Below are 24,549 nucleotides of genomic sequence, written 5' to 3'. Positions count from 1 at the left end.
ATGCTATCATATCAGTGTCATCTACGCAGTTGTATAATAGCAGAAAAATGGGATGAATTCGCTACGTTCTGCAATTTTGGAAATATCAATACATATCGTTATTACACGCAAGTGTATAAGAAAGTCTCAGACATTGGTGCAGGCATTAAAGACGCCGTTACATAAAATAGTCGTTGAACCTATCAGAGGTTGAAAAAAAGAAAAATTAAAAATTTAAGAAGGAATTGAATTATATACACCACGTAATGGTGAAAAAGATAATTTCTTACAACTGAGAATCTTAATCAACTAGGTATATCAGACTTCGTCATATCTTCTTTTGTTCCTCTTTCCTGTCTTCGCTTTTGTATGTTAGCTCTTAGTTTTTTTCTTCTTCGAAATTTAATATGCAATCACATTTTGGTGCATTACTATGTCGATTGAGAACAGAGTTAGATTCATTGGTTTTCACGGGTTTCCAATTTCCTCTTTAGGCCTCTTGTAATTCTCATCAATCATATTCGGTTTCTTCGCTTTTTCTGTTTTTCATTTTTTTTTTCTTTTTTTCATCGTTTTTGCATCTTACACATAGCGTATATACTATAAGTCTTAAAAATCTCGCGTTTTCGGTTAGAAATATCATATTCGTAAAGTTCGTTATATCTACGTGTGGCGTATCTATTCCGATATATCGTATGTATTGCTGATTTTACACGGAATCCGCTTTGGAGAAAGACACAGAAAATATTTCGTTAGGTAATTATATTTCTTTCCGTATTAGTTTCGTTTTTTTTTTTTTGCTCTTTCAAAAAAATTTTAAACCCTTGGTATCAATGTCCGCATAACTGTCTATTACCGTTTTTCACTGTTTCCTTTTTGTTCAATTTGGAAAAAGTGATAATAAAAACTTGCATCCATTCTTGATCAACAGATGTGAAACCTGAAAAATGATCAGGATTTGAAGATATCAGGTTGTTTTTTTTTTATCAGCTGTCTGTTTGTGCAGTTTAAAAACGAACACAATATGAAAAAATCGTCAATGATATGACCAATAATCGAGTTTCACATCACAGACAAAAGTGATATTATCAAGGAAACATTACCAAAGATCTCTGGTAATATTTTTACATAATTAAAACGTGATCTTAAATTGGTGACATTCGAAATGCGTAAAAATTCGCACATACAGCCGTTCTAATAGAGTGAAATAAACGGAAACAAAAGCGGATTATGATTGAAGTAATAACGGGCACTAATGTTAAAATTTATTTAGCCTGATCTTAAAAATAAACTTTATAATATAATATATTTTATTTACACACACACTCGCACGCAAGCATACGTAAGACAGACCACTTCTTACCTGGCCTTCCGTACATCTTCAAACATCTTAAACTTGTCTTTCTTCTAACCAGGCTATCACGAGTTAACAGTATTGCTGTTCTCAGTCGTCGTATCTTTGCAGTCTTGAATTGATATCCGAGCCATTTCTCTCACCACGTCCTCATCATTATGCTGGCTAGTTTCCCCCTTTCTCAGTATCACGTAACCGTGATATACGTCGTCGGTACCCTTGTTGTTAGATTTACAGTTTATAACTTTCGTATGATTATTCACCTTGTCTTTATGATTATCGTCATTTGATGACGTACTTGGGTTTATTTTGAATACGTTTTTTATTAAGTTATTAACCGTTTGCGACCGCTTGGGTCGTTGCTGTTGTTGTTGTTCCTTATGCTGTTTGTGCTGCGAAAATCCATTCCTGCTATTTCCATTGTCGACAGGTTTCTTTTCCGCAGTTTCAGACGGAGCTTGATTCACCAGCTCGTCTCCTTTCTCTTTATTGCTATCGTCTATCCTCTCACTTTCTAAATCGTATATCTGTTGTCCCTCGAGTTTAGTTAATCTTATCGCGTTCTTAACTACCTTCTGATCTTTCGAGCTACTCTTGCCAGAATCGCTGTTGTTAACCTTGGATGAATTTCTTTTCAAAACTAATATCTGCGTCTTTACTGGCTTGGTGTTCAAGTTCTGATTCACAGTACCGTCCTCAGTACCTTCGAGCGGCAGGTCGGTCTCAAGGACGGTTATATCGTCCGAAGAGTTGAGAATCCACTGCCTCAGGTCTTTTTTAGTAGCGATAGCCTGCTGTTTTGCTGTCTTCTGCGCACTCAGAGTTTCCTCCGCGACCGATACTTTCAAATCCTTAGCCTTGTTCTTCTTGGCGTCGAGTTCTTCGTCCAGATCGGTAACTTGAACACTTTGATCATCGCAATCTTTGACGTTGTTCTTCTCTGCCGTCACCACTAGCTTTATCTTTTCAGGCGAGACTTGACCAGCATTTTGTTTTTCTGTTCCCGCCTGGTCGCCGCGCTGAGCCCTAACCCTGAACGCTTTGCTAGGACTTTTTTCCACGCTGTTTTTAGGCTGACGAACGATAGTAGAGTTTGCAGTTTGATTCGAGTGGGTAGGCGAGCTCGATTGTCTCTTATTCGCGTTGCTCTTCTGTGTCACGCCCATGTGCGGTCTACCCAGCCTCAAAACGTTCATCTGCGAAGTCGTCTGCAAGTTGAAAGGCGGAGGCTGCTCGAACTGTATATGAGGAACGTGCATCGCCGGCGGCTGTTGCATATCGCTGTGGGTCTCTCGAACAGCGTGCATGACGTTCTCGATCTGCCTTTGGCCAACCATTTGCTGTTGGAGCGCGATGTACTGCTGATAATAACCAGGGATATTCGGATTCACGTTCGAACCAACAACGTTTGGCCCAGGATAGCTCGGGCTGACGCTAGGATGCATGTTAGAGTTTATGTACTGGGGAACCAGCTGCCTTGGGAGCTGTTGAAATTGATATTGGGGCATCGGATATGCTGGGCAATTCTGCTGTCCTTGATTTTGCTGTCTCACCCCGCCGCGATCTCCGTAGTTGTACTGATCCTGCGGTGAGATCTGCACCCCAACGTTTCCGTGATACTGTTGCGGCACTACGTGACCCGGCTGATAAACCTGCTGGTCATTTACCGATTGGTATGAGTAATCCTGACTCATCTCAAACTGCGGGTACTGCGGCGCTGGTGGTTGTACATCTATCCATGTTTCCTGCTGTGTCTCCTGCTCCTTGTCTCGCTTCACTTGCACCGCCATCCACACTTCCTTCAGCTCGCCTGTTATGTCACGGTCTTTTAGGACTGTGTAGCATCGCGTGAACACCACTCCCTCGTTCATCGCCTCTACAAAATCTAGCAAGAGATCAATCAATGCCGAACGCTCCTGAAAGTAAACAAATAGAGAAGTTATGATACTTCAGTCGTGAAGAATGCGGTTTTCGTTACATTGACTCATATTATCTTCATCTTCTTCGTTACATCACACTTCCGGAAATCAGTGATCTACCAGCATTGATTTTCAAGCTGAAAACACCACGTCGTTGTCTTTTTTTTACCTGTGGATCTTGAGCATTTTTTCCATTGAGTCGAAGTATCTCCGGATTAGCCATAACAGCGAAAACAGAACATTGTGGCTTTTCAGTTCTCGGCGGTAAGACCCTCATACCTCCCCAAAGAGGGACAGGTTCCGAGGGACGATGCGGCATGGCGATTTTACCCCACGACAGTACGTTTACGTAACACGGATCCCACGATCCCTGCAAATGTTTGAAGGTAAATAAAAAAAACCGTGGCATCTTAAAAACGAAGGGTGATAGAAGGAAACTGGCAGTCCGATAAAAGAAACTGATTCTTTTACCTGTATATAGTCCTGTATGCACATGTGAGGCTGCGGCGGATTCTTAAAAAGCCTAGCTCCATTGCGACGTGATTTTGCCGCCGAGCCACCCTCTCCTTGCTGCACCATCATTTCTGCAGCTGAAGGATTCGATTTTGGAAAAAGAGGTCGTGAGTAAACTTTGTTTCCCAAACGCAAGATTGTGACGGTGAAATAATTTCTGGTGAAAATTTACACAGTGACTGAAATTAGTATGTATGTAAAGAAAAATAATAAACAAAAAGTAGAAGCCTGTTTCCTATTGAAAACTAAAATATTTTACGAGTGATCAGAATCGGTGATACGAAAACAGCAATTGGGGGTGAAAAATTGTACAATTATAATAAGAAAACGGTACTTGCCTTATGCATTAAACGTTCATGAGATAAGAAGTGCTTCGGGTTAACGCGACGTCGTCGTTGTCGTCGCGTCGTCGTTAGAAGGGTTACAGAAATAGGAATATTTTTACAACCTCTTCCTTCCCAACGGTTCAAAGCGACTCGATCTTTCGGTCTGATCTGCTTCTAGCGATTTTGTCCGTAGCGTGAACATAACCTCGAATTAATCGGAGGGTTGGACGCTCCCCAACGTCTCGACGATTCCGTGCATTGTATATTCGGGGTGCGGACAGGCCGATTTACGGATACTGAAATAGATTCGACGGTATCGTAGACGAGAGGATTGGGACACAAGTCTCCGCGAGCTCTGCGTCGAGCAGGGACAACGGAAGGAATAGGGAGAGAGGGAGGGAGGGAGGGGGAATTAAACTGTCAAACTTTCATCCTGTCCGCGAGTCGAAATCGAGGACAGACAAAAACTCACCCCGCTTATAGGATGCGGTATATGTACGTATAATACATATAACGCAGGTGAATTAAAAGTCTGGCTGCGCTCGATTCGGACAAACGAACCGCATTAGAATTTAGTAGTTTTTATTCCTACCTCGCGGACTCGGACGGAGAAATTTTTTTACTAATTCTTTTGTTTATATTGTCTTTCACGAGGATGCGCAGCGCAGCTCCTCGGCGGCGTTATTCACAATCTATCTGCTCCGATGATCTTCACCTACGTTCCACTTCGGAACAGAGAAAACTCTCGACTGCTCTCGGCTGCAGGCTGCAGGGAAGACGCATCGTTTTGGAAGACGCTGCGTCTCCAATATGGCCGAACACTAGCCGACTTTACGATTTCAGCGCCTCCTGCCTTTCTTTTTATTTCAATCTCGACCGAGAGTGTTCACGGTAACGATTCGGTCGGCACGCCGCTCTTCTTATCGACGTTATCGGTAACGCAGATCGCGCGCTCAGGACGTACCGAAAGGAGTTTTCCTCAACCGGTAAGACTAAATCAGTTTTCGAATGGTCATGAAATCAGCGATCGTATACGATGAACATTAAATTTTTCAAAAAGTGTCACGAATTCTTGCACTGGTTCCGGCCGTCTGGAGAAATCAAATAACTTGAAAGTAGCGGTTTTAATGTACTTGACTTGAACAAAATTACTGTCGAGATTGAAACGGAGAAGCTCAAGTTGCCTACAATCAGGTAGTCTTAGCTATATTGATATTCAGCACAATCTAACAAATGAAAATTGATGGGTTTCTTTGATTTGTCACGAATGTACGCACTTGTAAGATTTCGAATTAAATCGAACGAGAAATATCTCATTTTACGTACTCAATAAACCGAAAATCTTTCATCCAGACACTGAACTGTCAAATTCATTTTCGTTTACTGATTGCGACTTGATTTCCAGGCATGTCTCAATATTTGTTCGATTATTTGAATCTACAGATATTAATACGTTCGTCCCTTGCCTGGCATTCACGTATTGAAACGATCTTTCGAGTTATACACGTATACTTTGGTAAAGGCAATAATATGCATTCGCCTTTGAAACTCGGTGCAGCAGTTGGCAGAAATCAAAAGCCTTCCAGACCTTCCATAAATTTCAATGAACCGGCGTTAACCATATGATTGAATAATCAGTAGGTACGCCTACAAGGATAGTGTGATAACTCAAATTCGATCTAAGTGCATTCGATATTAATGAATACAAATGCGCGCCTTTCGTGCAGCTAACTTGACACCACCTGGCCCATTTCGGGTCGGGCCGAATTTCGGTGGCAGAAACATTCACACCCCGAAACCATTGTTACCGAACAATGACCACGCCGTAGTTCATTTTAGTGACTCCGCGTCGACCCGTGGAGAGATCTTGATATGATAATCCCGCTCCACATCCAGCTAGAGCCATTGTGGGCGTCTATAACCGTTTCGTTTATAGTTCGTAATCTGTTTTATTTACGGCTCACTTATATCCCATCGCCTCTAATTCTTACATTAGGCTTGTATTTACATATTTTGAAGTTCGTCGCGATAGCACGATTAGGCTTATAGAATTTTTTTAACAAATTCTTGATCCCAGACGAACGCTATCGGGTAAAGCATATTGAAGAAAAAAGTGTACACGAGTTTTTTATAAAATTAAAAGAAGAGGGGTGAAAGGTGAAAAAACAAATAAGTCCTCGATTAAACTTCGAAGCGCAACCTTAAAATGTTACAATTATTTTTAATACCGATATCGCGATTCGCGCGTTGCGTATCGCATCTTCCGATATAAATTAATAAATTAAATACCATGTTATTTATTCTTACGTGCCGTTTGGGATTCTCTTTCTTTTTCCCGTTCGAAAACGCGGGCGATTTAGAGAAAGAGAAAGAATGCAGCCGAGTGGCAGGTTCGGTTAGAGATTATTGAGTGGGTGATGGGGATGAGGCCGGGTTAGATGTCGAGTAGGCGGTCGTGGTTACGACCGACTATATTATTATAACGCCTTGCCGGCGCGAGAACTATCGATACCGATCGACGATATTAATAGTCGTTAACTACAGTCTTCTCCACACCCTGCGCAACACGGCGCACATCTCTACACCTCGTTTCAAACTTGCCCACGTGGGGCGAGGCAATCATCCAACGGAGAGGGTTAATAACCAACGAAAATATGTTTCGAACAAGTACGATTCGAAGGGAAGAAAGAGAACCGTCGAGGAACGACAATTCGATGGTGATCGTATTCCGTAGATAAGGTACCTACGGTAAGGTGAGGTAAGGACGGTTGGTTCGGTGTAGAAGTGACTGCATAGATGGAAAAAAGGGGGTAGCGGGAGGGGGGGGGGGGGGGTGGTGGTGAAGATCGGACGGACAGAAGTGGCCGGAATAAACGAGAGAAAAGAGAGGAGGATCGCACGCAGAGTCCCACACACACCCCACACGCAGCTTCGTTCCTCGGGCACCGGCTCCGGGAAGTATTTATAGTAATGAAGCTTGTCGTTATTTGTCCGCGGAGGGATTTATCGAGATATCTGGTGAGATCTCGCTGCTCGATCTCTTCTCGACTGTCCCCGTCGAGATCTCGGAACTCTTCGTTCCCCCGTACATTTTCCTCGTTGTTTGTTTATTCCGTTATTATTTGTTAGCTTTAGCGCCTAACTTCAAATCCCAACACGCTGTGAGCTCTAAGAACAGAACTTGATCATCACTCGCTCGATACGTAGTCGAATTTTCAGAAATTTTTTATTCGAGTGATTCGAATTTCGAACGATAGTAACCAGTATGTTTTGTTTCGGAATTAATGAGATGGAGGAGGAATCGGTTCCACGGAATTCTAGTTCACCGAATGGTCGTCTTATACAGGAAATCTGCGTGGTGGTTTTTGTCATGAGGTGAAAATCTGTAGAAAATGAAAAATGGAATGAGATAGAAAGACTGTCAATTTTTTATAGGCAAAATTCTAACCAGACGAGTCGGAGTTTGTATTACCGGCGGAGCCCTGAGGGGTGGACGATGTAGCCGAGTATAAGGAACATTATGGTTAGTTCCGAATGATTTACAGAGGATTCCCGCACTCTTCGGAACTCCGCATGCTTCTTCGTGTTAATCCATCTTCGACCTCTCTACCCTACATACATACCTTACGTAGATATACAACACGCGGCACGTGAAACATCCTCCTTCGGTTTATAATACACATACAATTACGGACCTCAACAAGGTGTACACGCATTTAAAATCAATCCCTGCTGCACCTATCTTATAATGCACACGCACGCGTTCTACAATAATCTATTACGTTACAAACGCGGACGAAGTATATACGCGCGTGTAGAAACGTCCGCGTGGGCAGTTTCTTTGTACGTTGGAAAAAAATCGTAATTTTTCAACAAGAAGAATCCTGAGTGGTATAATTTTCTCAGCGTCGAGGCAAGGGTTCCATTAACTCGCCATGCGTTTACAATCATGGTTTCCAGTGGTCCTTGAAATGTTCTTGAATTTTGCTTGTCCTTCGGAAGTCCTGGAAACTATCCTTTAATGTTTCTTGTGTTGTGAAGATATTCTATTTTTAATGTCCTTGAATTTTTTTGCGGAATTTTTACCGTACACCATGAACTAATTGTTCCTCTAATTTTGTCCGGATTATGGAAAAGATCACGACATGTAGAATTTTCTCACCTTGCCGAGGGGATGGATGCGGCACGCAGAAACGTGTCGCGAATAGGAATATTTACGCCGAAGATTGGCAATAATCAGATAATTATTAAAACCCCGTGGGGAAGGTGTGGGCAATGTAAACCTAATGTAATACCGGTTCCACGCCTCGAGCCATGTGACTTTCGATGTGCCCGTTGAGATAGCGCAGGGTTTCAATGAAGCTCGTTGGAACATTGCAGAAGATATTAACCGTAAACATTGAGGAACGGGAAGAAACTTGGACGCAGGAAGATGCGGGGAATGGATTATACCACGAGGTCTGCGAGGTGCGGAATAAACGGAAAAAAGGAAACTGGTGTCGGCGTCGGGGTGAAAGGTACAAAAAGGGGTTGGAAGACCGCGTGGATGGGGGGGACGTGTGGTGCTAAAGAGGTCTCGTTACCATAATCGTTCGGGGCGTGAGTATAAGTACCTACGTAGTACCTGCCAACCTACCAACGCGTCCAACTATTTTTAAATTTGCAGGGAGAGCGGTCAAGCCGAAGAAGACCTAAACATGGTAATCACCATTTTAACCGTGAAGATCTCCGAAGCTTTCTCGTCGCTGGGCCGCAGAGTCTTGCTGCAGACCTTGGAAGGTCCCTCACACTTGCCTCGTCATTTTTTCATCATGCATGATGCAGCAGCGCGGCAGAGCGGGCAGCGAATCAACGGGCAATAATTTTGCAAGCCGTTAGACGATGCGAGACATAAGAAACGCCACTCTCGTTGTGGCGACCACTCCGTGATACTCGACGCCTCCGAGTATCTACGGGAGATATGCCTGTAGCCAACGTAGGTGCGTACCTACGAGCGTGTACGAATATCCGAAGATTGAGATTACCGCTAGGTGCGAAGGTGTGTGAGAACAAGTTTGGTTATACGGGCTGTTCAATACGGTTTTTATCGTCCTGCAGACTTCGATTCAAATTCCTTCCAAGTTATCATATTGAATATTATTTACCTTTTAGCTCGTTCGGACATTTTATTGTACAAAAATTTAGACATATTATTATATCGGTCTCCAAACGACTTCGCACGGTGATTATATTCGATTCTGTACCCTCTCAAGTGTGACTTTATACCATTTCCAATGGCTCGACAACTTCTTCATGTTTATTCACACCGCAGTTAAGTCTTGTCGTACAGCTTTCGAGACGATTATTATGGTGCTGCTCAATTTCAACCGATCATTCCGGTACTCGAAGTTAACCGGCCATGGAGGATTTCACTACATCACCTAATACTGCGTCAAGTGCTTCAAGTCTATAATTTTTACGGCTTGATTCCTGCCCCAATTGACTGTCAATTCCTATCACCATCGTTCGAAAAATATAAATGACTAACGATTCCACCACCTCGATGACTACGAAGAAGACAGATGCCTGTAATGTAGGAAGGCGCATTGAAGGAAAGGAGAAGAAAAGGGGAGGAGATGTTACGTGCGCGCAGACGCGTTAATGGCGGCAAAGGTTGGGGCTCGAGTGTCATTTGTTTGCTATGTGGGGGTTCCCCGAGAAATATCGATCCTAATGACAGGCCGCTTTGAAGCGGTAGCGACGCGATCGCAGTCCTTTGGCATTGAGTCCTTATTTTCCATTTTTTTTTCTTTTTCCAAGCTTTGTCCTTCATTCTTCATCTTATTTTTTTTACGCCCATTACGCGTACCTGTACCTACTCTCGTTACTCCGACGGAGAATCAGTATCTCTATTTATTCTTATTTTCCCTACGTAGGTATACTGCACGTTCTTCTTCTTGTTGTTCGTCATCTTCAAACCGTAATTCTCGTATCGTTACATGTTCCAAGAGTATTGCCTGTCTGTTATACGTATGTACGTATAGGTGCGTGTATACTAATAGCGCACATCTGCATCGCAAGATACCAATTACATTATCCTGCCTGCAGATCATAGACAAAGTGAATATACCAGCACGTTAAAGTATAAATCAATCTCACAGAATTCGTTCGATTTATTCGAGATTAGATCGACCATGCAGTGTCTAATAGTCCTTCAAATCAAGTCTCCTCAACTTGGTGAACAGTAATTTAGTCACGAAGGTGTTTCGAAGTGTAGTTGCACAATTTGAAAGTAGTGATGCGAACGCAGTTGTAAGAATGTGAATTCATGCATCCAAGTCCAAGAGTAATTGCAGTCTCGAATCAAGTTGTGCACTTCATTATCACAATGTTTGACTACATGTAACACCAGACCTCGGTGACCAAATTTGATTTACGAACCACTGAATGGTTTGATCAAAGATACGATTTCTGATTCGCCTTTTTTTCATCCTTCTTTACAGCAGTATCTAATTCTCTTTACTCACGAACCTTTGTACATGTCAAATGCTCACGTACACCTTGGTATATCCGTCTACATTATACATTTATTATACTCTATGGCGATAGATGAACGTGTGGCGTTACGCGTGTGTACCTTTATTATACACGGTATAATACACACGTATACATTACGAGGTGTATACATAAACGTTTTCGTGAACGCGCATCACGGCCATACATTACGTCTACCCAAAGCTGTTATAGAGGAGAGGTCGTGCAGGCGTTAAGTTATTAGAGAATCAATTACTCCTCGCTATTGTTTATGACGTCCCGGGGGCCTTTCCCCCCCCCCCCCCCCCCTGTCTCCTCTCCACTTCTTCGACACTCTTATTGCTCGTTTCTCTGGAACCTCGTACATGGCACCCTTCTTTATCCACGTTTCTCTCTCTTTCTCTCTACCTCTGTTGTTTCCTTCTCCGATGATGCTTTCTCCATGGATTTCACCCGTAGAGTACACGGTGACTTTACTACTTTACCATTAAATGTCCATTTGTTATTACGGTCATGTACAACGTTGCCGATTTGTGCAGAACGAACTTACAACAGATCTGCTCAATGTAGTTATGTATGACCTGACCACAAGTCCCACGGATTACGTAATCCTGTATGTACATATAATGTAGGATTAATATATCCAATGAGATCGCAGGTGGGTCGATAGATAGGTACGAGTACCTGTTTTCAATTCTAGTTTCTTTTCTTCTACGCGTTTTCTACTTTTTTTTTTTTTGTCGTCTACTTTATCTCTTTGCAGCAATAATACCAACCGCACGATTATCTGCAGTGACCGGTTACGAAGTCGGACGAAAATAAAAGTCCGACTTTGCAATGCTGTACGAATATGTTTGGATAAGTTACCCATCAATGTTCTGCACGTTTTTGAGAAAATTCTTCATCAATGTTCTCAAACTGCTTTCGCCAACCGCATATTATCAGAGTATCGTAAACGAACGACTACGGTATTCCATATCGTTAAGGATGGTCCGTACTCGAGCTCTTTCCTGCAGCATAACCGTATACCTAAGCGTGTCACTTCCTACTCCATCGAGTAAAAAGCGTAAATCAACGAAGGGAAACTACTAACTGAAATACAAAAAAAAAAGAAAACTAAAAAGTACAAGGGCCTGAGCCTGACTTCACGGCGTCGTCACGAGCGTCGGGCCCATGAAGGGGCCCCCGGAGCCGCGACGGTCTGCGGTGGTCGATCAACCAGGAATGTGTTTCGTGGCTTCTAACTATCCACGAAACATGATCAATGGTGGGTTCGCACTGGCTGGCGTGCGGTGCATCGCATCGCATGGTATCCCACCCCATCGCGTCGCGACGAAGACGACGACGAAGAAGACGACGACGACGACGACGACGACGCGAGTCGAGACTCGAGGTAGTTCATAAATACGCGGAGGTACGGTAGTAAATCTCACCGGCCACTGGGCAGCTGTGAAGGTGGCCCTTCCAGGGCTCGCTTGCTGCAGGAAGGAGCAATCCTGATTCCCCGTGGAAGGCAGGTAGGTAGATTGGCTTCGTTCATTCCCGGCGCACCAAATTCACCGCCTGCAGACGCGCGAGCACGCATCTTTCATGCGTATTCCAGATCCTTCGACCCCGACTCCTCCCTGCTTCTTTCCTGATGTTAATTACACCGTTTTAACACCTCCCGATGGGACTCCGGAGGCACGACGACCTCCGTGTTCGCGATTTTCGCAAGCCATGGAGGAAAGAAGCCAATAGCGTAACGTAAAAGATAATGAAAATAAAAATAACGAGGGCAGATCGCTTCCTTGACAAGAGCCTTTGAGGTGCAGCGCATCGATACAACTAATTCTGCCTTTGATATTGTTGACGATGAGACAAGTTGTCAAGCGGAAAGAGAAGCATCGTTGAAATGAGAAACCACCCTGCAGGATATCGAACAGTCCTGCGGGGGGGTGTGATTGTTACACTTTCGTCAGAGCAGGAGGAGAAATAACAAATCTATAATGAATCGAGTTTTCGAGGAAGAAGAAAATGATGAAGTGCGGAGTTTCGTTGCTTCCGTCTCAAAAAATGTGGCTCAAATTTAAGGACGTGAAATCTCACAGTTCGTAGAATCCTGTTGAATAGACGAAATACAATGAAGAAGAAGAAGAAGAAGAAGAAAAATAAAAGGAGGAAGAATAAAAAAGACAAGGATCGGTGGGGCGCGCGCAGCTTGATAATTCGTAATTACCCGATCGTAATCTGGGAGGCAAAGGCGACGGCGGGCGATGAGGCCGTCGCACTTGTGCACCTCTCCGAATATAAAGATAAAAAGAAAGAGAGAAACAAGTGAAAATAAAATGTAAAAAGATGTGTACATACTAAATCGGTGGCACGATCCTTGGTTATCAGTTGGGACCGATCGTGTATGGGCTCTCGACTCGGAGACACCGTCTCACCCTCGAGTCTCCACCACCTCTTTTATCCTCGAGACAATATTGTTTAGGATCGTTTCTCCCTCTTTCTCTCCTTCTCTTCTTTAGTTTTGTTTCTACTTGTGGTGGATTTACAGTTGTCGAGATAAGAGACCTGACGCGCCCCTTTCTCTCGTTCCTCCGCACCTTCAGATTTCTATCGAAAGGACCTCGTGAAAAGCTCGACATCTTTCTCCCCCCACCTAGGCGAGTCAAGGAGTCGGAGAAGCAGGAAAATGAAGTGTGAGTATTTTGGAGAAGAAGCAGGGGAAGATTGGCGAGAAAAATTCGTAAGAAATACAAGCGTAGTTGGTAGAGAGGTAAGGACGATTCTGCGTGAAGATCCCGATACCGACATTTTAACCGCTTTACGCCTCAGACACAACTCCTTTTTTCCGATGGTCAAGAAAGTTGACCAGAGTGGCGATAAACCCTCCACCTGAAAAAGGGTTTATGTCTGAGCTAGAACGCGGTTAATATGTCGGTAAGATGTCGGTATCGGGATTTACGTACAGAACCGGCCTTACTTGATCTCTACTGTAGTTATAGAAAATATATCGTCGGACCCTGAAGGAGCGTTATCACTTTCCGGGAGTGTACCTATTATGCATTCATATCTCCGCAGGATTTAAACGGCGAAGAATGGAGTGGAAGAGGGTGGCGAAGGAGAAGGCAAGGAGTTGAGTTAGTTATTACACCCAATCAATTGTTCCCGCTTCTACCGCATACATATTTATGGTGCGTAACGCAATTGTCTTTAGCTGTCCGAGCCGGAACGACCCTGCACAGTAACTCACGTCCAGCTCGTTGACGCCGATGATGAATGAGACCGGAATTGGATTTGGAACGGAGCGTCGAAGAGAAGACCGCTGGGTTCTCAAATGCTTCGAATTCATGGATCCCAATACGGAGGAGAGAAACTTTTCAACTCGGATAGAGAGAAAACTTCCCTCGTTCTGAGTAACCGCGTGCCATGCAGGTTTCTACTTCTGTGGGGTACGATAATTCTCTCAAGCACGATTACGGCCTGCAGACGGACGTATGTTAATGCGTGTTCAGGAATCTATCCGTGGAACCTGGGATGATATTTTTTCTCGCGTGCAATCGGAAACACGAAAATCCAGAAGAGGATACAAGACTTGTGATCGCAAGAAGATGGATCAAAGAGTCTTGATCGTTTGTAATATTATTAACACGAAGAATTATTATCCCGCCGGTGCGGAGGTAATTTATAATTTTCCATTTCTCAATTTAGGAGGTGCCTGTCTGCCTGACTGCCACGGCAGACTGCCTTTTGCTTCTCGATCTCAGCCTACCTCGTGTAACCAATGCATTTGTAATGTTATTGGCCGAGCAAAAAGCAATAGTCGTAAATATCTAGCTACTTATATTCACCCTCGAACTGAGTATAAGGCGTCCGCGTCGTAATTGTTTTAACCAACTGGCTCCAGGCACTTAAGGCTTCCGTGATATGATTCACATGTTTTTTCCTCTCTCTCGCTCTCTTTCCGTCTCTCTCTTTCTCTCCCTGTTCGATTTTTCATCTTTCCTTCGAGATATCGGTAAAAAAAATCGCACTAGCTCCGAAAGGTTGAGTCCATCCAAAGAGTTCATTTATCCCCTGACAACTAAAAACGTACTCGAGTAAGAAATTCGGAAAATCACTGAGCTCGACATTTGGCACGCTAGGAAGCGGCGCGATTCGCGTCAAGGTATAACGAGGCTAATTCGAAAAGACAAGATAATGAGGGTATCATTATTGTGTGAAAACCCCCGCGTGGCGGGCAGGAAGGGTGGTGGTGGGGGCTGGGCAGGCACGTTTTGGCGTCATGCTGAAACGCACCGCGAAGAGAACAACATCGTCATTCCCCGACTTAAATTCTCAGGGCGCATGCATACGTGCAGCGGCAGTAATGAATACGGACCGGGCTAATAATATGGAATCAGAGCAACAATGTCAGCCACGTGCCCCACCGAATGGACGGGGAATAGGTTACCGGGATGGTGCGGAGGTCGGAACCTGGCTGTAATTACATCTCTTACCCAGTGACCAGGCCGCGAATCGTGCACAGCGCATGTATCGCCAAGTTTGCAAATTCTCGTTTCATCCTCTTTTCATTTCGTCGTTGTTTTCGCCGTTTTATTTATTTATTTTCATTTCACGGAGCCCGACGTTACAGGAAATATCACATGTTACGATATACTTCACCGAATACACACTGTTTCATTGTGTAAAATTACCAGACAATAGCAGATCGGTCTAATTATTTGGCACGCTTATCAACCGGTTCATTATCTTCCGCATTTATTATAATCATCTTGTACTCCCAACTCATATGGTCACGGCAGTCCAAGAGGCACGTGTGATCCCATGATCAGTTAACGGAGTTCCGTATTATGCTGAAGTTTGGACACCTTTGACACGTGGATGCGGATGCGGAGAACACGTGGCGCTGACGCGTTTTGTAGTAAATCGGATAATGAACAACAGGACGTTGTTCGTGTATAAATCCCTGGAGGAGTCGTAACGATTCAATTATGTAAAAGAATGAAAAGTTTGTACCTCGTCAATGTAATTTTCGAGTTTCAAGTTTTCGTGTTATTTTTCCTTTTTCTAGTTTATAATTAAAAAAAAAATTTCTATTTTTTAAACGTTCTTTATGATCAAAAATTATATTACCGCATAAAGCCAAAAAAGGCATCGTTAAACAGCTTGGCTCGCGCTACCAGAGAAAGGAGAAGAGCTGTGATGAGAGAATTATAATAAGGGGGAGTACAATTTATTTTTTACGACAGAAAATTCGCCGTGAAAACTTCGCGGCTCTTTGGAGGCCAAGCAGCCGCAAACAACAACGCCGGTTGGAGTTCACTTCACTCCAGTTTGAGTTTCGGTTCGATTCGGTTATAGAGTTTCGGGGTTCTCGACGGGGTCTCAACCCTCGCTGGTTCGTCGCTTCAGAGACGCCCTTCGATGATGATATCGATTATACACCATATCCTGATATTTAATGGGAGGGGTAGAATTGTAGGGTGTGTCGAGGGTCGATTTAATTATCTACTACGGTAATTATAAAAGGTACAACAGTTTGCGCCTGTATTGACTTCATACATCCTGATCGTACATAGATATACGTATACATGTGTGTGTGTACATATATATGCGCATGGCACATTTAGCGCATCTGAATTAGATAGGAAGTCTTGGTTTGAGTTTGAAAAATTGTAATAAAGTAGATATTTTGCAACTTTGATCAAATTCCTATGTGATCATTACATTACTGAAACATCTCATACTCAACGAATGATTATAATTTTGATAACGCATCGTGTGTGTGCGGTATCGAATGTTGATCATTACACAATAACGGATTCAATGTAATAACGACAGCGGACACAGTGGTACAAGGAAAAAAAAAAAGCACAATGATTGCATAATAAGTATAATCATCTTTCGTTACAACAAGGTGTACAAGAATCGAGTAGAGCGGCTTAAGTAAGGTGCAATGCGGAGAGCATGAGTAGATATACAAGAATAATAGTACCGTTCTCTCGTACTCTGGCTGGTTTCGATAAGATTGAACAGCGGAATAATACCGCAAAGACAAAAGGATTGGAAAGAAACATATGCGGTGTAAAGCAAAAAAAAAACAAAAAAAGAAAAGCGACATACAGCTAGTTGTCGCTTGTTTACCTCTTTTATCTATCAATTTTTTACCAAATTTCTTACTTTTGAAAAAACCGGACAAAAACAACGAGAATAAGAACACCGCGTTGAAAAGAAAAGAAAAGAAAAGAAAAATGTTTGAAAAAAAAAATGGAAACGATAGAGAGAAAGAGAGAGGGAGCGAAAAAAGAACCACACAGGGGTAATCCAACACCGGAAGCGTCTTGAGCGTGACGCCACCCTGAAGGTGCAGGATACGGTGGAGGTGCGGGAAGACGGTGGGATGAAGGGGGGGGGGGGGGGGACTCAGAGAAGGTGGAAGAGGTGGGTACTAGTGGCGGGTATATAGAGGTGGATGGAGGCCGCCATGCGAAGCGATCGTAGGTACCTACGGCTTGGTGAGGATTAAATTACCTCCGTACCTCTGCCTCTGCCTCTGCCTCTGCTTCTGCTTCTGGGACCTCCACTGCATGCAGTCCTGATCTCTGGGCGTCGCATGTGTGGCAACTCTTACTTAATCCGCCGTCAGAAACTGTATCAAACGAGTCCTTTCCTCTACCAACACTTGACTCTCTCAATTCATGAGTAGACCATTATGTTCCTGCCCTCTCTTTCATTTGTACACCTGATGAGCTTCGGTCCAGGTTCATTGATGCGGAGAGAGTCCAAGTTCGACTAGCATCTCGACCCACCTTGAAACTCGGCATTCGAATGTGGAACAGAACTTCACAGTATCGTTTCGACCATGCTACTAGACAAGAATCTCATATTCCGGGACGGGCAAACCGTCAGCAGTGATCGAAGATCAAACACGACCATTAGGATTGTTGGGAATTCCACATTATTGGCTCACGTTAGTGACAGTCGAGAACAGACCGTACCGGTTTTTATTTGTGGGTTGCTGACAGTGCGGCCGCATGTGGTATGCATGTACGTAGTATAAATGTATAGGTAGATTGAGAAGAACCGAAGAAGAAGCCCCGCGCGTTTGAACTGTCTTGTGGTTTTTTAATCCCAGCATATCCCTCTCGTCCGTTTCTCATAACGTTCCCATGCGTGCAGGCACACACTTATAAAAGTCTACGTAAGAGTCGTAATTTCTATCACATATGAGAAAATGGCAGCGGGGGCAGAGAGAAAGGAGCTTCATCTGGTGCGAACCAGGTGCCATCGAAGGCTCGCTCGATCTTTCCGGCACTTTGGGGTCCCAGCGGAGGAAGTGCCTTTCCCTCTTTCAACTGTTTTAAAACACGTTACCGACCCTCAGCGTTCTCTCGCACCCTCCGTCGCGTATAAAGTCGAGTCTCGCGATGCTGATGGTGGCAAACTCGCCAAGGCAGCGAAGAGAGAGGAAGATGAGGTCGAGGGTAATCCGACACCTGGCCGCACGGGAGGTAACGCGACACCCCCGCCTCCTCGTCGTACCGCCACGTTCTGCTCCAGGATGAAGAATATGGGGAAAAAGAGAGCAGAAGAACCAGAGTATGCGAGAGAGAGGGAATGATAACGGGGTCGTCGCTCGTTAGCAGCTACGCCAAAAGCAGACAGCTAGGTGAATGAAACCATAGGTGATGATTGCGGTGAAAGAATTTAATTGCGGTAGATCGATTGGGTTTATTTTTTCCAAATTTGTCACGAAGCTGCTCGCACAACGTGATACACTCTGAATTTTATCTGCGTAAAGCTTCAGGTCTGACTCGCGTGCAAAATGCAGTTTCAGGTACGCGACGTGAGGTGGCACTGACACTCTCGCTAACAAGAAGGGTAAATTATAAATAATAAATATCCGTGGGTCGCTTATCGGCGGGTTAAGATCTCGCATGGGCCCCGTCGCTACGTGGGCACGATGTGGGCGGGCCCCGGGCCTCCTGGGGCCTACCGCGAGGCCCTCCTGGGGCTGGCACCGCGTGGTGCCTCGGGGTCTACCTGCCGTTCTGACACTAAAACAATGCTCCCAACACCCCGGTACTAAACTGACTGAACTATTATCCCCGTGGATGCTGCACCGCGTCGTTGCCACTTGAACTTTTTAGGACCCAGCAGCCGAATCTGGTGCCGCACTCCAATCTCGTTACATCTGAATCCGAGTTTCGAACTTGGCACGGAAACCTGCTGGGAGATAATTAGACACGTGGATCTCGGTGTATAATGAAGGGTAATTTGTTGGCACCACTGCACTGGATGATGCAGCTGCACGCGCGCTATGCCAGAGGAAGCCCGGATAAATCGAGATGGGTCCGACTCGGGTCGAAGAAAAGGTGGCCAAGGCTATCTGGGGAGCTGCGTAATACCGCCATCGATCATAATTCGAGGATGTTAACGCAACGGAGTTAGTCGTCAGTGAAACGTCACTCGACTCGTGAGGGTCTCCGTTGGGTTCGAGGCGAAGAGATTTGTGGTAGCCGTAATACGACAGGGTGGCAACAACCTGGCATCGATAAACTAATCCGTCTTCGGTCGGCGGACCGCCGCGTGCCTGATGTTTCGGAAGCCTGTATGAGAAGAAAGAGCCAGAGGTAGAGCCAGAGCCTGAGCAGCGACTCTTCGGAACTGGCCGGTTCAAGATTATTTTAGGTGAGCACGTGCTGAGCACGTGGGTCATCTCCTCTGCCATGGGGAAAATCGCACCATTCATAGAGAAAAAAAGAGAAGCGGAGAGGAGAAACGATGACTGATAAACGTGAGCTGGTGTATAATGCCAGTACGTGGTATAATGGAGGTGTGTATGGAACCGAACGCACCTTGGGCTGGACCAGCTCGCCTATATCTGAAACGACCATCGCTAACCCATAGAGTGTCAAAAGCTCGGCTGCACATAAATTATTCTTCGTCGACACCGAACGGAAAATGATTTGTCATCATGCACCCAAGGAACCAGACTTGTCTGCGCCGTGAATTTCTATGAATGAATGAATTTATACATAAATTTATGAATGAACGAATGACTAAGCAGCGACGAAACTAGCACTACTTATAATGCTGTAACTGGTTCTACACGACCGAACTATGCGTAACCTGTCAATCGATCGATCAGTGATTGGCCCGAGCTGGATGATGGTTCCAATTTTGAAAATTCTTTAATATACGTGTCTACAGAGAGAGTTTTCGAATGATATTACATTATAGGTTTTGTTGCGACAATAACTAGCAACTACTAATAACAATAAGAAACGAGTCACCCGATACGGGCTGCGATTCAATTCAATAAAGTATTGAATTCCGTTCGTTATTCGATTACATTTGTCATTCGATTTCATTCTTCATTCGTTGATTCGGTGATGTAACTATTATACGAAACGGAAGTGACAATTTACTGGTATGCATATAGAACTCGCGTTAAAAATCATATACAGCCTCAAAGACCAGCTCGAATTCGAATCACAGATTCAGCTGAATGGTTACAGCTCAGCCTTAATTCAACGGGCAAAAAATTTCGTCCTTAATATTATCCATTGCTGTTATTGAGACGTCGTTTCGAAGCTTTTTTTCTGCCAATATAGGCGTATGAACACAGTTACGGATAGAAGTTAGTTATCAAACTCTACAGGTAACCACAACTAACAATCAAAATTCATCCGGATATCGAATCGTCGACATTCGCCGACGCGGATCTCTCAGGCTTTACTGGATTGTTATACACTTTGGTAGCAGAGGCCGCCCCAGGCAAGTAAAATGCCGATTCACGTAATTCGAACCCAGCTCGAACCAACACAAATTTTCGCACAGTCTGAGAAGAGCAAAGGGGCAGAGAAAGACAATGAGCAGAGATATAGATTCTTCGGGAATCAAACAAACAAGCGAATTCTTATTCTAATCGACTGGGGGGGGGGGGGGGGGGCAGCTGTAATCAATTCTCAAGTTCAAAATACGTCGATATAACAATTGCAAACATTTTAGGAACGCAGAAAATTTCACGAAACGATCGTTCGACGAACCGTTTACGAATTATAGCCAACAATTTTAGACGAAAAAATTCTGATACGGGATTTTGTTCACTTACAAATTAATGATGATGCACTTGAACGAGGGATGCGATGTTATGATTGATTAGCTGCTTCTTCTGGTTGTAAGGATGTCCTATAACAAAAAAAAAATCACAACATTAATATTTATACGAGTATATTGGATTAGTGTTGCTGTGCGTAATCGTGGATTTTGTGCACCATTTCTCTGCACTAAAACGCGATGATGATGATGATGATGAAGATGAGGAAGGAAAGAGACCATGTGGTCATTGGTAAAGTCGCTGCTGATACAGGGTGGGTGAAGATTCGATCGAGGGTGAATTTTCCAGCAGTTGAACGTAACTTAAGATTTTGAGAAGGTCGTTGTTTACCTTTTTTCTTTCTCTTCGTCTCTTGTGCTTTCTTATTTTCTTCTCTAACAAAAATTTCCACACGATTAAATAAAATCCCGGGTGAAAATTGCTCGTATATCCCGATTCCTCGAAGCTGATTTGAGTTTGGTCCAAATCCGAAACTGCATCTACGGCTGCGCTGGTGATAAACGATCAGCTCGAATCTCCTCGTTGACCACACTGTTGCAGCGTTAACACGAATACCTGTACATCGTTTTGTACTACACGAGTTCCCCGGACCAGCGGCTCGCCCGCCTTAAAAGCGTAAAAGATTTTAGCCCGGCTTTCTTATTCGTTCTTTCTCTCTTGCATGTATACATATACGTATATGGATCCCTCGGGACTCCGAGACTGAAGAACAAGCCACGCGGTCTGACAGGAAGGACTGACAAAGCACCGTGTCGATCCTATCACCGGCCGAATCTTGGAATTCGAATTTTAAACGTATCTAGAAATTCCATCGTAATTGTTTATCTCCAAATAGGGCTAAGTATTTGTATCGGATGGAAATGAGCTTTGGAAGTCCCTGCGGTTCCTCGATTTCACTCGACGGCGGTAAAAAATTCACGCTTATTCTTCGACACTGTTAACACTTGGAATCATATTTTTACTACCATCCGCCGCTTGCAGTTGCGTTAAAAAACTAGACGAGAAAGACGTCAGATATCATGTACAGCCTAGGGTTTCCCTAACGAGGATTGAAGCTGCGGCAGAGAGTTGAATTCAGTTGAGGCGAGAAAGCCATTGGCTCCTCTTCTCCGGCGAGTCTATAATTTGTCGAGGTGAGTTACAGCGGTTGTCTTTGCTTAGCGTTTGAGAGAAGGAGAGGCTCGGAGGCGAGAAGAGAAAGAGAAAGAGAAAGAGGAGGGACACCTTCGTTTCGTTTCGTTTCGTTCGGTTAGACGCGGTGATGCTATCAGCGCATACCTCGCCAGACAGGTGGCCACCCCGAACACACGTCCACCCACCACCGGCACCCACTGGAGTGGAGTCTTTTAGTTATTGGCTGGTCACCGACGCAGATACTGGTAGACGTGGCTAATTTGTTCCTGATTAGAGATAAATCTTATACCATCAGTCAGGAACGGCGCGTGTTTGGCTCAAATCGGGGAGCACACCGGGGTTAGTCGAAGGCCTGTAAAGAGAGGAGTGAACGGAGTGGGAAAGCCTGACGCAAATATAATACACCTATAACGACAACGATGATGCTAAAACCGTCGCTGCAGAGCTTTGAACACGATCGCAGAAACCGTCAACATTTCCGCCGAGCGAATAAACTTCATGGTATATTGGAACGAGTCGATGCCCGCCGGGGCCGACCAATGCGGCCGATGGAGACCCGAGAGCTGCTAGGGTGCCAGACAAATGAGTTTTAGCTTCGGTCCCGTCTGCCCGTTTAATCAAAGTTTGAACTTCGTGCGCTCGCGGACTCGCTTCACCTGCGAGACTAACTACGTCTGATCATGCCATCAGCTACTCTCTTCGTAGCTCCGCTGCTTTGACCCAATGGCAGCAGGGTCCGAAGTAAAGTTTCTACCGCGCTAGAAATAACCGCGGAACCATTCAACGTTTCATCATTCAACGCCAAAATTAGAGCATTGATTTATGGATGGGAAAAATTGAAATTCGTTTCAAATCCTCAGCCTGAGTGTACGAGACGGATGATTTTTCCAAGAAGTGATACCTGATACTCTTTTTCTTATTCGTCAAAAGTTCACCTCCTGTTCTCAAATCAAGCATCCGTTTCTGTTCCGCTGACAAAAACGGTATGGTTTCTTTTTCACCCAACAAGTGTGCTGGAGGAGTATAAGAAAGACTTTGCGGTAGGTACATGGAAGTGAGTAATCGAGTTAGTCTGACCCGTGGATGTGTAGGAACAAAAGTAACATACGTGTAGCAGAAAGCGTGGGTGGTGGAAGAATTAGCGAAGCAGGAAGTGAATTCGCTCGCGGGGACATATATTGAGTGACCAACACACAAATCGTGCGGTTGGCTCCCCAAAAAACCAATTTCCCAGAAACTGTCACCGCGAGAGTAGAAGCAGTCCATTCGATCCTGTCATGTGTCAAGCTGATTTCTAAAACCACAGTAGGTACGCTTGCTCCCTCCATTCCCCCCGTTCCTCGGTATTTCTTGGAAGCCTCGGCACACTCGATAAGTAAATTCGGTGCTCCGTTACCAGCTTGGATGGTTAGTCAAAAGCTCTCTTTGTGGCTCGAAAGAATCGTGAGACTGGATTCGGTACTATCGAAGGTGTTTCCCCGGTGGTCTGGTCTATTGTTTCAACTGCTCATTAAACTAAAATCGGAGAATATGACTGAAACGAATGTTGAATAGAATGTGAAAAGGACGGAGGTTTGAGTTAATGAGTCTTGACGCCCAGCGATAAATCGTCGAAAAGTTGTTGGTGGGTTATCAGTATATGTACCTACACGATGTTTACGACCAGTGGGTATTTACCGTATTGCTGGGTATAATTTTTTTTACACATTTTAACGTTTTTACTTTTCGTATTCCTCTTCTTGTGTGTTTTCTACCCTTTTTACCGCGTGCCTAGTACATACCATATTATAACTGGTTGAATAACGCATCGTACAAAGCAGTGTTTCATAAACAGATAATGGAACACCTTTGTACACCGCGGCCCACTCTATCCCTCTGGAGAGAACGTCTGTATCCAGACACGCAGACACTGAACGTGTGCACGCGGATGGTGGTGATATCGGGTTACTAACATCATCGAGGGCTGGCTCGTTGTGCTGCAGGGTACGGGGGTTCCGCCGGGTTTCAGGGGGTGCTGCGGGGGTGCCATGCCCCGCGTATTCTCTCATCTCTTTAGAGAGAAATAGGGATTGGACCACACACGGACCCGCTTCTATACCTAGTTGTAAACCAGGGAGGAGGAGATATGTTGCCTCCATTACGCCTTGTTCTTAACCATGCGCCTGCCGGGCGGTATAAGAGGCATTGTGAACCGAAATAAACAGTGGACGATGCTCGGCTAGGTGGGTAGGTAAAGCAAGATTCACCAATACCCATCAGCTTCCGAGATAGTTGACAAGCCTGTGGGCCATAGGTAGTGAGTACAAGTACACATCCATGAAGCATGTCAGTACACTCTCTCACGATGTGCCTTGTTATTCTATTTACTGAAGAAACGGACCACATCTAGGTGCAACAGACAGTGGACATGTATACATATAGCGTTTACACACCGAAGTCGATGAATATTGTCAAGGAGTGAAGAAGCCTCACCGACAATCTTCGGTTGTGTGTACACAAACTAACTAAGAGTAATTAACAGCTTTCCTATTGCCTCTGCAGGGAAGTAAGCTAATACCAACGTCGGGTTTCTTTCTTAAAGATTGAAACATGAGATTACACATTTTACCCCTCGACGATTGAGAGGGAAGAGGGATGGATGGAATAGAAGAAGAAGATAAAAAAAAAAAGAAAAGAGAAAAAGATTGTGAAATACTTTAC

At 44.4% G+C, this 24,549-nt stretch overlaps 1 protein-coding gene across 6 annotated transcripts; it reads right to left on the bottom strand.

Annotated features, from left to right (window-relative positions):
- Window positions 1-700: 700 nt before the first annotated feature.
- LOC124304966 (uncharacterized) lies at window positions 701-4,897 on the bottom strand. 6 transcript variants are annotated; one of them, XR_006908295.1, is made up of 5 exons: window positions 4,104-4,897; window positions 3,724-3,842; window positions 3,422-3,622; window positions 1,343-3,249; window positions 701-919 (listed from the first exon to the last, which is right to left on the bottom strand). XR_006908295.1 is itself a non-coding variant. In XM_046763818.1 (5 exons), exons 3-5 carry the CDS (start codon window positions 3,832-3,834, stop codon window positions 1,399-1,401), a joined length of 2,163 nt encoding a protein of 720 aa, XP_046619774.1. In that variant the 5' UTR covers window positions 3,835-3,842; window positions 4,104-4,446; window positions 4,564-4,897; the 3' UTR covers window positions 701-1,398. The 6 variants fall into 6 exon arrangements, 5 of the variants coding, with proteins under 5 accessions (XP_046619774.1, XP_046619777.1, XP_046619775.1 ...); XM_046763818.1 differs by having other exon boundaries at window positions 701-3,249; window positions 4,104-4,446; window positions 4,564-4,897; XM_046763821.1 differs by having other exon boundaries at window positions 701-3,249; window positions 4,104-4,387; window positions 4,564-4,897.
- Window positions 4,898-24,549: the final 19,652 nt, after the last annotated feature.

The sequence above is a fragment of the Neodiprion virginianus genome, chromosome 5, assembly GCF_021901495.1.
Source record: "Neodiprion virginianus isolate iyNeoVirg1 chromosome 5, iyNeoVirg1.1, whole genome shotgun sequence".
NCBI lineage: Eukaryota > Metazoa > Arthropoda > Insecta > Hymenoptera > Diprionidae > Neodiprion > Neodiprion virginianus.
This window is presented reverse-complemented; position numbering and strand designations above follow the sequence as displayed.